At 43.3% G+C, this 13,192-nt stretch overlaps 1 protein-coding gene across 1 annotated transcript; it reads left to right on the top strand.

The window, feature by feature from the left end:
* Nucleotides 1–679: 679 nt before the first annotated feature.
* cratb (carnitine O-acetyltransferase b) lies at nt 680–12,972 on the top strand. The gene is made up of 15 exons (XM_017425883.3): nt 680–1,019; nt 1,203–1,430; nt 2,402–2,520; nt 3,472–3,525; nt 4,813–4,978; nt 6,295–6,469; nt 7,241–7,331; nt 7,518–7,605; nt 7,678–7,778; nt 9,131–9,250; nt 9,875–9,997; nt 11,076–11,211; nt 11,304–11,366; nt 11,452–11,589; nt 12,188–12,972. The coding sequence occupies exons 1-15, from the start codon at nt 969–971 to the stop codon at nt 12,389–12,391; spliced, it is 1,857 nt and encodes a 618-aa protein (XP_017281372.1). The 5' UTR covers nt 680–968; the 3' UTR covers nt 12,392–12,972.
* Nucleotides 12,973–13,192: the final 220 nt, after the last annotated feature.

The following is a 13,192-nucleotide window of genomic DNA, read 5'->3' as shown; positions in this document are numbered from 1 at the left end:
AAAAACATAAAATCAGAGAATGCTAGAAGAATCAGAACATTAGCTAAAAGTACGTAAACAGTAGCTAAAAGTAGAACAGAAGCTAAAGAAAAAAATGAGCAGAATGATAGGTAAAAGCTAGTAGAAGCAGAATGATACATAACAGCTAAAAGTTAAAACAATAGCTAAAAGTAGCATTAGAAGACAAAAATAAAGCAAGCATGCTGAAGCAGAATTAGAAAAAAAGTTTTGAAGGAACTGAAGAGATCTGTTTCTTTGAGGGAATTTTATTTTAAATAAAGGTAAATGTTATGAGCTACAAAAAAACCCAAAGTAATAAACAAAAGCACCTATACTTATGGAGCTGAACGTTTTGATAAATAAAGAGTTAAAATGGCTAAAACTGACTCAGTTTGCAGAAGTTTTATTTTGCTAAAAGTATCTTGAAGAAACAGGAAACAGTAGTCAAAATTCACACAACAATGCTTTAAAAATCGTATGGTAACTGTATTTTTCGTTGATCCCTTCGATATTTATAAATATATGGAGTTACGGCACATTTATTTGTTTGTTCTCCTGTAAACAGCAGCTGGGTTGTTTATTACTGGGTTGTTTTGCTCGGAGGGGCGCCACAGCGCGGTACTGCAGCTGTTTACGTCGACCTGTGACGTCAGCGCGCGTCCAGCAGCCCGCTTCGTCTTCTTCTTCTACGGTCTTCTGCCCTGTACGTGAGGCTCCGCATGCTCGCAGCTCCGACGGGAAGAAGGGGGGCGACCATGTTGTTGTTTTTGTCGCCCTTTTAGACAACTTCTTTCTGGGTCTGTCGTCTCGTTCGAGCGATGAGGGCTGCCGCGCGCCTCCGTCGCGGACAAGAAGCAGGCGGAGGTCAGGACTTCGTTTTGGACATTTGAACGCTTCTTGCAGACGAGAAGAAAAAAGGCGAAAGGCGCCGTTTTTTTAATTTGTTTTTGTTCGTGATTTGAGGAGACATGATTTTCAGGAACATTCAGTCGAGAAGCTGCCGAGCATGGCTGACCAGGGTGAGTCCTTTTGTTGAATTTTCGACTTGTTTTTTCCTCTAAGTTAGAAACTATAACCTTTTTATGGCAAGCCGCGAGGGCCAAATCGTCGAACTTCCCCTCCCCTCCGCTGCAGGCTCGCTGTAACTTTCACATTTAAATCGAAGTAACAGTTTGCATGAAACGCCTCCTCTCTGGCTGCAGGTTTCCCTGAGGCAGGAGCCGTGTTTCCTCTTCTCCTCCGTGCCCCCCCAGCCGGTGCCCCCGTTGACCCAGACCCTGCAGGGCTACCTGCGGGCCCTGGAGCCGCTGCTGCCCCCCGAGGAGCTCAGCCACACCCGCAGGATCGTGCAGGAGTTCGGGAGGCCCGGGGGGCTGGGCCCGCAGCTGCAGGAGGGGCTGGAGAGGAGAGCCAGACACACCAAGAACTGGGTGTGTTGTTTTTAAGGTTTACTGTTAAAAATAATGCAAATATTAAACTAACACAAATGCTTTTAGGCGCCTTTGTGAGTCCCAGCAAAACTAAAACACCAAGTAACTTCAAATATTCAGTAACTTCAGTAAAAACATCTACTTTTATAACATTTATAGAGCACCACTATGCTTAAATTGCATTTATCTGAGAAAGTTAAACTATGCAAGCCCCTTTCTGTCAAATAATAAGCCATAATTAGGATATAAAAGTTATAAATATAAGTTTTAAACTGGCAGTGGTCTACGTTAAAGAGCTGCTGCTCTTATATAAAACCAAAATAAAATTAGAAACTTAACCTGCGCGCACATTTTATAGAGCTGAATCAAAATAAACTCAATTAAAAAGCTAATTTGTGTTATTGTGTAGCTTACTGTTGCTTATAGTTTTATGACCCAAATCTGTACGTTATTTTTCTCATAAATTAAGAAAATGGATGTAATAAATCCAAATCTTCAAATATTAATGAGCTACAAAATAGAAACTATAACATTTTTAATGTTAGCTTTGAAATATGACAAAGGTCAAAGGTCAATGTTAAGACATTAAAAGTCAATTTGAAATCTTATAATTGTTACAAAATGTAGATTTTTATATGTTGTGCTTTTTAAAAAGAAGCTACAAAGTATTTTAGCTTAAAAACATTTCATTAAAAACCAAAACTAGGTGTAATATTACTCATTAGAAGCTGTAAAGCTTTACTTTTTTACCATGAATTAGTCGAGGAAAAAAAAAATACAACTTTTAAAAAGACATTTTGACTAAATCCTTTATTTCTTTCTTTTATCCACTAAGTTTCTCTGTTTTGTGACAAAACACAATTGATTTAGATCTAAAACAACAAAAAAAATCTCATAAATTAGATTTTATTTTCGTCCCGAGCTGCTCGCCGTCCGAGTCGCTGACCTGGTTTTGTGCGCCGTCGTTTCAGATCACGGACCAGTGGGTGCAGTGGGCGTATTTGGCGAGCCGGCAGCCTCTCGCCGTGCACTCGAACCCGGCCATCTCTCTGCCCCGGAGAGACTTCAACGACTGGAGGAGCCAGCTGGTGTGAGTCCGAACGCCCCGGCAACAAACGAACAGTTATTTTATTTATATCTGCCATGAAAGACATGAAAACGTTTGCTGCTCTGACACTTTTTGACCCTCACCGCCTCCAGTAAGGAGCTTAAAAACACAGATGCCACTGCTCTTTACTCGGAGCTCTAAAACGTCTTATTAGCCGCCGGTAGTCGAGGCGTTTGTCTTTGTTTTCCTCTGGAAAAGAGTCAGATAATCGGGGCGTCACTTATCAGTAAAGGACGTGTTCAGGGTGATAAAAGCTGTTAATGAATAAACACAAGCTTAAAGACTAAAGGTCCCGTTTACACGGGAACCTGCGCTCACTGAATATGCTGCAGCTTCCATGCCAGGCAGGGTTGCCATATATGAAACGACAAACTATCAAACCGTTGCTTCTTAATGGTCGTATTTTGGGGGGGGGTGTTGTACGCGTAGTTGTGTTGTGATTGGTGGGCGTGTGCACAGAAAGGAGGGGGGATTTGACCCTAAAACTGTGTCATAAAAAGGGTAATTATCGTATATCTGGCAACTATGACGCCAGGCTTTCAATGAGGCAATCAGACGGTCTGCAGCACGTTAACAGCTGCATCCAAAATTGTGGAAACACGGAGGTTTGTTCGGACCTACAGTCAGGTTGGGTCGCTGCTGCGTGTTGAAAAGAGCGAGGAGCGTAAACGGCACTCTGCTGTCCGCCATTTTTACTGTTGTTGTTGGTGCAGAACAGCTACTGACTGCAGCTGTCTGTGCAGTTTCACACGCTGCGAGTTCCTCTGAAATGCAAATGAGAGCGTCCGGAAATCTGCGCTCTGAGTCCCGGGTTCAGAAAGCTTCACTTTTCCTCGTTAGAATCGGGTCAGCAGAGTTTCAGGCCGGTGTGGACGACTGGCACTGAAACTAAAAGCTTCTCACACGACAACATGCTCGTGTTTTTTCTTCCAGGTTTGCCTCCAAGCTGATAGCAGCGGTTCTGGACTTCAAGGCTAAAATCCACACGTAAGTTTTAATAGATTTTAAACTTTAGAGCTGCGTGTTTGAAAACATAAAGTAATTATTCACATGCCGCTCCTGCTGCTGCTTGTTGTTTATTACTTTTCACCCAGCTGGCGTCGCCTCGTGTTTCTGCGTTAATCTGGGTCTAAATTTACTCTTGCTGACTGTAACAGTACCCGCCTCTCTCCGCCGCCCGATCTGGGAGGATAACGGAACGTCACGAAGGAAGCGCTTCGGGAAATATTTCAGTTCTTCCTGGAAATGTTTCGTTTTCTCCCCTTTTTTATGATTTTCTTTCCTTTGCTCACTGCAGGAAACTCAGAGCTGCTTTTAGTTTTTTCTGCCAGACATGATTTTAAATCCGGGACAATTATTTTTGATTCCTTGAAGGAATGCATGTCACCCGCTGGCCTGTTTGCTTTGAAACTAAGCTCTTCTGTCGTCTTTTAGCTCAGTATTTGTAGAACTGACTGGTTTCTGGTCAGTTGTAGATGTGCAGCTGGTGATTTTACTGAAATCCATCCAAACACAGACACAAGCAGTTACATCATCGCCCGCCAGGCAGCAATAAAGACTTTAACCTAAACTTCGGTGCTCGGTTTTAAAGACACAAGGCAAAGCCTGACGTTCAGAGATGATTCCTTCTCGATTTATTTGTAATTCAATCAGAAGGAAGCTGTGTAACGTACAGATTAACACAAGTTGGTTTAAAGCAAAATGTTTGGCTTTAATTATTATTTATATTATTAAGTTTCAAAGCTTTATTCTTCAGACAGCTTCCTCTGATTTTAGGGTTGAAGGCAGAAAAATCAGACTCGACACACTCAGTATGTTCTGTTTGTGTTCAAAAAACTAATTATTTCTAATTAAACATTTTAGTTTTCCATCTTAAACGTTTAATTAAACAATATGTTGCCAAATTGAAATGATCTGTCTGTCAGTTCTCCTGGAAATCTTTGAAAAATCTAAATAAAAGGTGAAGAACTGGTCTGAATCTGGACCTCAGCAGGATTTTAAACTAAAAGGATGTATAAATAAATGCAGACTTTTGTTTTTATTAAAGTGTTTAAGGCGTGCATTGAATAAAATTGTGTTATTTGAAGTAAAATGTATGAATTTGAAGCAGTTTAGTGATAAATTGTTAAAATAATACAGAGGCTCTTTGGTGCTCAGTCTAAGAGTCTGGAGTTTGGATCTTTAAACTCTTCCTGCTGCTTCCCGTTCATATTGAGGAATTTAAAGTTGTTTTTGGTGAATATTAACAGTTTCCCCCTCCTGTGTTCCCGTCAGCGGCCAGCTGCCAGTCGAGTACATGCGAGGGAAACCTCTGTGCATGGAGCTCTACCCGCTCCTCTTCTCCTCCTGCAGGATCCCCGGACCCAAACACGACTCCGTCGCCCACTACGGCAACGCCCGCCGCTCGCCGACGCACATCACGGTGGTCAGGAACTACCAGGTGGGGGCCGGCGCCGTTCTTCTCGTTTCTGTTCGGCTTCTGCCAGCGGGTGGAGGAATTAAAACACGTCTGAGCTTCCCGGCACTTTAACGAACCGCTGCGGCTCAGACCGGGTCAGGCGTCGGATCGAGTTCCAAACGTCTCACCCAGAGGTTTAAAAATACGCCTCCAGGAGGCGGAGAGGGTCCCAAACGGCCGGGACGTTAATTCGGCTGGCTGGCCTTTCACGCTGCCGACCTTCTGCCAGTTCGGCTTCAGTTCAGAGGACGCTGCTGCAGCGTTTACCGTCCGTTAAAAGAGCCGTAAAGGCCTGGTCCGGGGTCAGTTTTAGGCTTCGAGCAGTGACCTCATTCCTGCTGGCCTGCTTTCATAAACTGTTCCTGAGATCAACTCTTTTATGCAACGCTTTAGATCAGAAAGTAACAAAACAAAATGAGCATAATTTGGTCCCAGATTTGTGTTCTGACTGTTTGATATTTAACTCTCCTGATGTGGGAGGCATCCACATCAGGAGTTTACTGGTAATAAACTCCTCCTGACTGGCCCTCTGTAACATTTCATCCGGCCGGTCCGGCCCTCCAGTCTGTCTGGGACAGATCGAGTCTCTGATTCTTATTTTGCTTAAACAAACTGAACCTAATTAGTGAAGTTTTCTCTCGACAGTGACTTAGAAGCCAACAATTTATAGTTTTAATTTCTGTATGATCAGGTTTTTGTCGATGGCTTTTTAAAAAAATCTGTTTTAATGTTAAAAAATTCATTTAAAAGCTGATTGAGGCGTAAGAAATGACTGCTAATGATGAGCTTTTTGAAGTTTGATCTATTTGTCTGTGTTCATTAAAGTATGTTTGCTCTAAATTCTGTATAATCTGTAACTGGGAAAAGGTCACTGATATTTCTATATGAATGATTTGACATAATACATCTAAAACTAATTAATTTATGTAATTTTTAATAAATATTTATCGTGATTGGCCCTTGGCTAGGACTAAATTTTTAATTTTGTGACACCCTTGTGTCACTGGGTTTGACCCCCCTGCTGTAAAGGTTAGCAGCTGAAACTCAAACCCGACGACGTGACTCAGAGAAACGCTGGTTGTCACGTTCGCTTTTAAACTTTTGAGGTCAAGCCAGAAAAAGGTAAACATTTTAGAGTCTTGAAAATCATTTTTAAAGCTGTGCTGTAAAATCCGAGTTTTAAGTTTCTCTCTCAGACCTCAGCTCAGTTCTGACTCTTTCATTTCGTTGCCATTTCCCGGCTTTGTTTTTGTCGAGCTGTAAGTGTCGGCGTCTCAACCCGTCCCTCCTCCTTGCAGTTCTTCCAGTTGGAGGTGTACAACAGCGACGGCTCGCGGATGACGGAGAGCCAGATTCGCGGGCAGCTGCTGAGAATCCGCTCTCAGTCCTGGAAGACCGACAAGGAGCCGATGGGCATCCTGACCAGCGAGCACCGCCACACGTGGGGCGAGGCGTACAACCGCCTGCTGAGAGGTCCGTACGCAAACGTGTTCATCTTCACCGAACCTGCGACTTTTACAGCAGAGTTTACTGGAATATCCGTTAAACTGTCTGAATTATAGCCACCTGTGTGTTTTCTGAGGTCATCATGAATTAAATCAGTTGTAGACGTACACCCAGAGATCACTTCATGAAAGATATTTTGCTAACAGACAGACAGATATCTGACTCTTGTATGAAATTTAGAGCTCAGATTATGTGTTGGGGATCACTCTCAGCTGCTGCCACAACAAATATTAGCTGAATGTGTAAAAAAAAAGTTGTAGCCATTTTTGTGTTTTCTAAGTTCAGTTGGCTGTGGCGGCCATCTTAAATCAAGCTGACTCCTGTGGTTACTTTCTGAGAGTTTCATGAGGTATTTTGCTAACAAAGCAGGTGATAAAAGGACAATATGAGGTGTTTTTGGTGGTTGTATTTTGTTGTCAAACATTAATTTATTTAGGAGCTTCGGTTTGTTCTTGTGTTGTGTAGATGATTCCAGTAAAATGCAAATATTTATACTTTAAAGCTTAAATCCCACAAAATCCAGTCCCCGCCTTTGCTCCCGGGTCTGAAGAACACGTCCCGTTGTTTTAAAAGACTGAGGTTGTTTGTTTGGAAGTGACTGATTGAGAAATAAAGAATTAAGAGAAGTAATCACTGATAAGATCCAGTTTGACTGAAATAAATCCCTACACGCAGGTGATTAATGTGTTTTTTGTGATGAGGTAAAGTTTTTACTTCCTGCCTCTCCTCCGCCTGCAGACAAACTGAACCAGGAGTCGGTGCGGATGATAGAAACGGGACTTTTCTCCTTGTGTTTGGACTCTCCCGTCATGAGGATATCGGATGAGAAGTATGTGCGCGGACACGCTGGTATTTCTGTGTTTGTGGAAGTCGTTGTGTAATCCCGCCTCCCTGCAGATAGCATTGTGTGCTGTGTTGACATCTGGCAGCGGCGAACAATTGTCACTTCCTGTGTTTGAGCTGCTGCAGGTTGTGAAACTCAGACGTCTTGGGTAATCGCGTCTCCGTCCCGCAGGTACGCCAGCCGGAAGGCGGCTCAGGTGCTGCACGGGGGCGGGACCTTCTCCAACAGCGGAAACCGCTGGTTCGACAAAACTCTGCAGGTGGGTCCTGGGGTTTGAGGTGGACTCCGGGAGGCGTGTTCGCGGCGCGCTGACTCTTGTTTGTTTAAACAGTTCGTGGTGGGAGAGGACGGATCATGGGGCCTCCTGTACGAACAGGCCACCGCCGAGGGGCCGCCCATCACCAACCTGCTGCATCACATCCTGGAGTACTGGTGAGGTTAGAGGGAAAACGTTTCGTTTATTTGCTTCCAAGGATTTTTTCTCCTTTTTATGCTTTTTTCCTGTCGCGTTCTCTTCACCACGGCAGCATATTGTGCATCATGTGCCTAAAAGAAGTGAAGAAACATCTGACAAAAGAAGTGTCAGGTCTAAAAAAAAATATATATTTATATATATCTCCGTCAGATGAACGATGTTTGAGAGACGTCTTCAGTAGATCACCGGATCCTGGACTGAAAATAAGTAGAAAAAGTGTCTAAAGCTGCAGGAAAACTTCAGAAAGTCTGCAGAACGATCGAGAACGCTTTAAAAGTCTGTGTGTTTACCAGAGTCACAGGAAGTTGTTTCGGGTCGATCTCCGCTGCCTGAAACGGTCAAAGCAAGTCAAATAAATCCACAAATGGATTAATTTAAACAAATAAACAAAGAGTAAAACTGCATGCAGCTTTTTTAAAACCCCACTGCAGCGCTGATCAGAGGTTAATTTATTGTAGAACTTCTGTTTGTGATGGTGTGGTGGACCTGACTTTTCACTTTTCAGCAACAGGGCGATGCAAAGGGCTTTACAACAGAAATAAAAACAGCAGGGACATAATGAAACACAAAGAAAGGAAAAAAAACACATCAATCGTGTATAATCTAAATGAAATGTAGGATCATCTTAATAAAATCACGAAACCAGACATATCTAAACATGAGCTGAGATAAATAAATAGATAAGGAGGAAAATCAGTTTCCTCTTCGGTTTCAGGGTCACAGACAGGGTCTGTCTGCAGATCCGTCACACGGGGTCATCAGAGTAAGAGACTCTGAGCTGCGTTTCTGTAAATGGCCTGAAACACGGAGATAAATACGGTTTAAACCACATTCGGTGTTCAGGCTTTCTTCTTCACCTGCTGTTTCCAGGAGGAACTTTTCTTTGTTTCTGTTGTTTTTGTCACAAGAATGACGGTAAATAAACTCAAACTTTAGGTTTCTGTCATCTGTTCACTGGAGGGATTTTTCTGCTCCTCCTGCAGGTTTTGTTGCCTTCCAGCTTTAAAGTGAGGCAACATTTACAAGTTAACTCACTAAAGTGTTTATAAGTTGTTTAAAGTGCATCGCATCAGCTCTGCAGTGTTTGTTTCTAGCGCAGCGACCTTAAACTTGTTTATCTTTTCCTACATCCTGCTAACGTCTGTAGGAGGCCCTAAAGCTGCATCTAAAGGCTTCACTGCAGAGTATTATTCAAGCAGTTCATGCTTGCAGTAGAGGAAACTGATGGTTATGATTACTATCATACAGAAAGTGGATCCAAGCGGTTCTGGATTTCTACATTTAAATGTTGTTGTTTTTTTGTCCGCAGTGAGAAACCAGACCCAAAGAGAGCGCCCCTGGTTCCCCTTCCCATGCCCAAGAAGCTCTACTTTCACATCGACCGGGACATCAAGAGGGACATCGAGCTGGCCAAGCAGAACCTCGACATGTAAGGCAGCTTTAAATCCGCTCCGCGCCGCCTCGGCCTCAGCTTGTTCTGGAGTAAAACCACGGAAACGTAAATAAACCTCCGCGGTGTTGACGTAACGTCCGGTCTGCGTTTTTCCCTGAGCGCAGCCTGAACGCCGAGCCTGCTGAACGCTTTCTGCCACTCAGCCTCTTATCGTTTCTCTGGAGAGTCAAACGTTTTCTTTCTCGCCGTGAATAGAAAATCAGATATTTCCTCCGTTAGCAGCAGTCCTGGCCTCCTTTCCAATCGTTTATAAACACTTTATTGCAACAATGAAGTATAGATTTAAAGTATTTAAGTGAGTTTTTTTTGTAAAAACAAAACTATTTATGTCCTGTTAGGCTTTAATTTGGACCCTTTCTTGTAACTAAAGACCTGTTTTTTCTACAAAACCTGAATTAAAGTCTAATTTGACACATTTTTTCCTGTTTAAAGTGTCACCAGGCTCTTAGAGAAGCTTTTTGTCCTGTTTGGAAAGTGTTTATTTTCAGTTTGCTAACTCTAAATGATTATAATCCTCAACAGACACAAACTTATAATCCATCCTCCCACATGAGATCCGTTCCCGTGTTTCGAGCTGAAACTTCTCCTCCTCCTCCTCAGACTGATCAACGACCTCGACGTCAACGTCTTCAACTTCAAGAAGTTCGGCAAAGAGCTTCCCAAGAAGCACAACCTGAGCCCGAACTCCTTCCTCCAGGTGGCGCTGCAGCTCGCCTACTACAGGTCGGTACCTGGTCGGACCCGGGATCGTCGGCTCGATCTCGATCTGGAGGGTTTTTTGTTAAACAAAGGCGTTTAATGGAACACCGGAGCGTCCCAGGAGAGTCTCTAATCTAACTTTAGAAACCCTAATTCTTTGTTTCCATTTAATCCTTTAAAATTAAGCCGTAAAAATAAAAAAAACTGTTTCTTTGATTATTAACATAGTTTCCTCCTCCTGTTAAATGAATTCATTGTTAATTTCCTCATGGGAAATAAAACCAACAAATTTCGGGTAATTTCATGAAAACGTAACAGAGCCGAAACGTTTTTAAAACGCTAAGATCAGCAGAGTTTTTGGTTTTAAAGTGATTTTAACATTTTTACTTCTGTTCAGGTGTTTTTATGTCTACTTCTAGGACCTCCTTCAATCCGTTTTATTTCCACTCCAGTTTAAGATTTTTACTTTCTCTTAGAAGAGGAGCAAGATTATTTCACAGGATGTACAATTTTATGCAACATAGACGTGATTTTAAAGAATAACGAGTGTTAAAGAGCTGAAAATGACCTCATAGACACGCAGGTGTGAGTTCAGCTGCTGAATAAGAACAAGTTCACGCCTCTGAGGGATGAAAACGAGGCGTCGCTGTAACATCTGAGCCTCCACAGACAGCCTGTCAGGTCAGGTATTGAACCCACGGTCTCCTCAGACGCACAGATGGATTTTTCTGGAGCCGAGGAGAATGTTTTCCACCGCTGCGCGTCCTGTTCGTAGCTGCGGGACGGATGAGATAAACCGGATCGATCTCAGCGTTCAGACTCTTCCAGCTGCCGCAGATAAACAACAACATCTCTCCTGAGGTTCACTTGGTAATCTGAGATGATCAGAAGTTTAAAAGACATCTGTCCAGGTTTCCTTTTACAAACCTGTGTTTTCACGAAGCTTTAAATATTAATAAGTTACGGCTGGAACGTCAGGCGCACCAACAGACATTTATACCTCGTATTTCTGTTTATTTGGAGCGTGGAGCGCCACATTTTCCAGCTGATGGACGTGTGTGTGAGGTGTTTGGGTCTCTGAACGCTCTGATTTGTCCTGCAGAGTCCACAGTGAGGTCTGTCCTGCCTGTGATATCGCCTCTCAGAGGATGTTTCGCGGCGGAAGGACGGAGTACATCCGCTCGCCCACCAACCAGGCGCTGAAGTTCATCACGGCCTTCGACGACCCGTCGGTGGCGGTGAGAGACGCCGCCCCTTCTCGCTCGTCGGCCGCGTCTTTGAGGCGCGGAGCTTTGATTTTTTTATTTATTTTTTTCTGTTTGTTCTTTAGAGGGAGGCGAAGCTGCAGCTGTTCAGGGAGGCTGTGGAGGCGTATTCACAGCTCACCGAGCAGGTAGGCCATCCACAACAAGCTGCTGCTTTTTGCTCTTTTTATCGGCTACAAACACACTCGCAAGTTTTTCCTTTTTCCTGCTCAGGCGCTTAAAGGACACGGGACTGATCGCCACCTGCTGGGGCTCAAGCTGCAGGCCATCGAGGAGGGACTGAGCATCCCCAAAGTCTTCATGGACACGGCTTACGGCCTGGCGACACACTGGAAGCTGCGGACGGGACAGGTGGGCTTTTAGTTTGGATAAAAACTCTTTACAGGAAGTGGGACTTAAAGAGACGATCACATTCAAGTTCCTCTTTTCTTGTTTGTTTTGTCATGGGAAGAGTTTACGGTCGTTAATTCGGGAATTTCCAGCTTTTCTCGTCAGGGGTGACGGTCACTCTGTTTGTCCTGATTTGACTTCTGCAATATTCACACGTGATTTTTATTTTTTAACAACCTGCTGTAATCTCTTCAGTTTCGAAATCTAAACCTGTGTCTTTTTTTCCTCAGTGAGTCGCTCTTGAAAAATCTGCACTTTTTTCCCCGTTTTATGAATAAATAAATGTAACTTTGAACACTTATTTGAAGCGAATGAACTGAGAAAAGATTTTCTCAGGCAACATAAAAGAATTTAAAAGATTTTCCTTTTTAGAGGAAGAGAAACTTGGTGCGCAGAAGCGTTTATTCTGGGAAATTGGGTTTAAAAGGTGACTTCAGAGAAAGAAAAAAAAAAAAGAGTAGTTTAGTTCCTGTAGTAGTTACGGCTTGGTGTGAGGTTTAATTTCTAAGATTATTAGTAAAAGTTTTACATTAATCTACATCCTGTTTTGTCTCTGCAGGTGCCTGCAAACACCGACAGCGTGATGTGTTTCGGGCCCCTCGTTCCTGACGGTTACGCCGTTTGTTACAACCCCCAGGCGGACCACGTCCACTTCTCCGTCACGGCTTTCAACTGCTGCGAGGAGACGAACGCAGAGACTTTAGCTCGTACCCTGAAGGCCACCTTGTGTGACCTGCAGGAGCTGCTGCAGCCTACCGTGTAGAGCTGCCGCGAAGCCACCCAACCACTCGTTAACAAGAAAAAAAAAACACTTTCTCTGCGTGTTTTGTATGGCTTGTATCTCATGTAAGCTTCTTTGTTACGCTTCATTAGTTTTTGGTTGTAAGCGAGCCTGAACACTGGCTCTGAGGTGCTTTTGATATATTTTTTTTTAAACGCTTTTCATTTAGTTCTTCTTTCAGTTTGATGCCAAGTAGCTGCTGCAGTGGCTCCACGTGGAGGTGTCTGAGGAAAAACAAGGTTAACTTGACACTCCAGCATTAACTCAAGCTTCACAAAGCGTGAAACGACCGCACTCCTTTTTTTCGCAAGCAAGGAAATCTTTCGGTACTTTCCTCCGCCAAGAATAAATGCTCCATATTTTACTCTTGACAGCAAAGTGAACAAGGGGTTTGAAAAGGACCAAAGGACATGAAGTTGGGTTTTATTTTGACGTCAGAGAAATTGTTTTTTTTGTTTCTGAGCTCAAAACCAGCCAATAATGAGGATGATTGATTGTCAAGGCGTGTCAATTTCTCCATTCAACCTGCAGGACTGGTTAATAAAAACCTTCGATTTATCGCACGTGTCGTGTTTGTTTTTTGTATAAACAACAATGTTTACGTTCAGATTAAAAATTTCCAGTATAGGAGATAAAAAAAAGAAAAAATAGAAAAACAGTTTAAACGGCTCATCCGCGTCCTGTTTACGGCTTTACGACACTTCTGGTTGCCGTAAAGCAGGAGGCGGAGTTTGCCCTGCCCCCACCTCCCGCTTTGCGCTGATTGGTCGCGCAGATGCCCGC

Source organism: Kryptolebias marmoratus, linkage group LG5, assembly GCF_001649575.2.
Source record: "Kryptolebias marmoratus isolate JLee-2015 linkage group LG5, ASM164957v2, whole genome shotgun sequence".
In the NCBI taxonomy this organism is placed as follows: domain Eukaryota; kingdom Metazoa; phylum Chordata; class Actinopteri; order Cyprinodontiformes; family Rivulidae; genus Kryptolebias; species Kryptolebias marmoratus.
The sequence above is the reverse complement of the archived record's forward strand: the minus strand, read 5'-3'. Positions and strand labels throughout refer to the sequence as shown.